Consider the following 3,238-nt stretch of genomic DNA (forward strand, 5'->3'; position numbering starts at 1 on the left):
TTTGTCTGTTGGTTGTTCATTGTTTTTGATGTAAAGCGACCTTGGGTTTATGAAAAGCACTATATAAATTCAAATTATTATTATTATTAGTGAAAGTAATCGTTAAAAAGGATATGTTAAAAAACAAAAGAAGTCATCTATAAACACTGTTTCCTGTTTCCTTTGTGCACTTCCTGTGCAGGTGAGACACAACGTCAGGCCCTACTTCCTGCACTCTGCGGCTCACAAGCTGCTGTACGACATCATGACCTGGGCGGCCACTCAGATCGCCATCTGCTACACAGTGGTCCCCTTTGTCCTGCTGTCTGTGGGCCCCTCCCTGCAGTTCTACAGGTACGTCAGTGTATGTGGGCCCCTCCCTGCAGTTCTACAGGTACGTCAATGTCTGTGTGCCCCAGATTTTGACAGCAAATTTTGGTTTAGTTTTAGTCATATTTTAGTCATCTGAAATGTTTTACTTTTAGTCCAGCTTTAGTCGACTTAACATCCAACATCATAAGATTTTAGTCGACTAAATCTACGGTTGATTTAGTCGACTAAAATGTATTTCGGCGGTGCCTCGATGGCGTCGTAATGGCTGATTTTACACTTGGTAGCATGCTGAAAATAGCCGATCTACAAGCTCACAACGCGTCGCAGCGCGACACGTTGTGAGCTTGTAGATCTGCTCTTTTCAGAAGGCAACACCCGAGCGCAACCAAACCTATCTCTTCTCCTCTAGTCCCTCACTAACATTTTAGTCTCGTTTTTATTTGTTGACGAAATTGTCAACATATTTAGTCTTAGTTTTAGTCATTGTGGCTTAGTTTTTATTTTGTTTTTATTTTGTTTTTATTTTGTTTTTATTTTGTTTTCGTCAGTGAAAAAAGGTAGTCGACGAACATTTTTCGTCATAGTTTTAGTCGTCAAAATCAACACTGCTGTGGGCCCCTACCTGCAGTTCTACAGGTACGTCAGTGTCCGTGGGCCCCTCCCCGCAGTTCTACAGGTCCCCTCGCTGCACTTAGACCGGTCAGTGAATGTCTGGGGGCCGCTCACTGCAGTTATGTGTTAGTTTTTGGTAATGTGGTATAAATAAATGATCTATCTATCTGTACGGTATATTCCTGAGCGTCCATATGTCTGCGCTTTCCATAGGTCGTGGTATTGCAGCATCCACGTGGGCTGCGTCCTATTGGCCGTGGCGCTGCCCGTCAAACCGCGACACCTCCGCGTTCGAGAGCAACAGAAGGACAACGCCTCTCAGCCGCCGCAACACTGCCACATAGAGGACGCAGGCAGCAAGCACAGCCAGAAGACCAAGACGTCGTGAAAGCCGGGGGACGGACGGACGGACGGATGGACGCACAGACAGACAGACGGACAGACGGACGGACAGACAGACAGACTGTCTGACTGTCCAGCCACTGTATTAAATCCACTTGTTAACGAGAGACGGGGAGCTTTTCGCGAGGCGATCGAACAAAAAAACGCCAGCAGAGAGAGAGCGGGCAAATGAAAATGTATCGACATTATGAACTGTATATTTGAGAAGGTGCAGCGCGTCCAGAGGTCAGTATTACACCCACGGGTGCTTCTCGACGGCGTGGAAGAGAAGCGCGAGGCAGTATTAACGCGAGACTCGGCAAGAAAACTTGGGAAGGAAGTTCCGCCCCAAGCGGCACAGAGGGGGAGCCCGGAACTCATGCACTGTAAAATCCTGAGTGTTCATTTAACTCTGAGGGCCCTGTTTTTCCGCGTCTTAAGTACCAGGTCCTGTGACTTAACTTTAAGACCTGGAGGCGTGGCCAATGCTGTTTTGCCACTCAAAACAGCCAAACAGCATTGGCCACGCCCCCAGGTCATAAGTTAAGTCGCCTGGTACTTAAGAGACGCAAAATAAGGCCCTGAGGGTGTACAAATGGGACGGGTCCATTTGGTCGCATTTGTGCACTCTCACAGACCTGATATTATGATCATTGCTAGAGCGTTTGTTCAGTAACAGGGGGTCTCTCCAGCTCTTGAGTGAACAGACCATTTTTCAGGTCGGGATATCCATTTCAAAGAGATCTCACACAGGATAAATAAGTAAAAATTGAGGTGATGGAGGAAAAACACACACACACACACACACACACACACACACACACACACACACACACACACACACACACACACACACACACACACACACACACACACACACACACACACACACACACACACACACACACACACACACACACACACACACACACACACACACAATTATCTTTGTGGCCTTTTCTCTCCTGATTGAATTCAATTGGTATCCGGACCTGAAAATGTATTTTCTGTTTACTAAAGAGCTGAATACTCTATCTATCTTGTGCACCACCTTACCCCTTATGACTAAACTTTTTTTTTTTTTTTTTTTTTTTACTATTTTGAAAAACATTTTAAAATAGTGAAAATAGCTATTTACATTGACAAGTTGTGAGCTTGTAGATTGGCTATTTAAACTTTTTTTCTTTTAATAGTAAAAAAAATGCCAAAAACGTTTAGGCATTTAAGGCGGTGTGCAAGATAGCGCCCTTAAGCTATGATTACTATGATCAGAATACAGAGCTTTAACTTGGTAACGAAAATGTTTTTGTTTTATGAGGATTTGATTGTGTCACAACCCTTGTGTTTCTTAAAGACCAGCTGAAAAGCATATCCGCGGTCATAATGGGAACATGCAGTTTACAATAGATGCAACAAAAAAAAGAAATCCATTCTTGTGTATTTTTATATCAACAGTCCGTAAAAGTCCAATCGTAATTACTTCCTGCCAAACAACAACGTAATACGTGATTACATCGTCCGGTCCGGACCAGGTTCAACCAATTATGATGATAAGCACCACTTGAGGGTGGTGTTCCTCCGTTGAATGACATCAAAGATGGCGGACACAGCGTTTACAAACGGACACAGCTGAACAAACGATTGTTTACAAACAAACGTGTTACTGCAGGGGTCTTCAACTGGGGGTCCGGACCCCTAGGGGGTCCTCAGAGCTACTATAGGGGGTCCGCCAAATCTTTGTGTGATAGGATTTCGTTTTTTTTTTTTACAATAACCACTTGAGCCCTAGAATTCCTTTTCTGAGGGGAACATTAGCTGAAAATAGCAGATCTACAAGCTCTCAACGCCTCGCGCTGCGAGGCGTTGAGAGCTTGTAGATCGGCAATTTTTGGCAAAGAGGCTATAGGTGTAGAGGGAAAAAAGAGCAGACTAA

The 3,238-nt window shown here is 44.5% G+C and overlaps 1 protein-coding gene across 1 annotated transcript in view; it reads left to right on the plus strand.

The window, feature by feature from the left end:
- The window catches only part of LOC311063095 (lysophospholipid acyltransferase 2-like), a gene marked incomplete at its 5' end in the record, with an annotated part of 62,312 nt that extends 60,596 nt beyond the window's left edge, over window positions 1-1,716 (plus strand). The window contains 2 exons of the mRNA XM_084082304.1: window positions 182-333; window positions 1,138-1,716. Of these exons, the coding sequence (XP_083938430.1) occupies window positions 182-333; window positions 1,138-1,312 (327 nt within the window). The 3' untranslated portion in view covers window positions 1,313-1,716. The remainder of the gene's footprint in view (window positions 1-181; window positions 334-1,137) is intronic.
- Window positions 1,717-3,238: the final 1,522 nt, after the last annotated feature.

The sequence above is a fragment of the Gymnoscopelus microlampas genome (assembly GCF_963454915.1).
Source record: "Gymnoscopelus microlampas genome assembly, chromosome: 16".
NCBI classification, from domain to species: domain Eukaryota; kingdom Metazoa; phylum Chordata; class Actinopteri; order Myctophiformes; family Myctophidae; genus Gymnoscopelus; species Gymnoscopelus microlampas.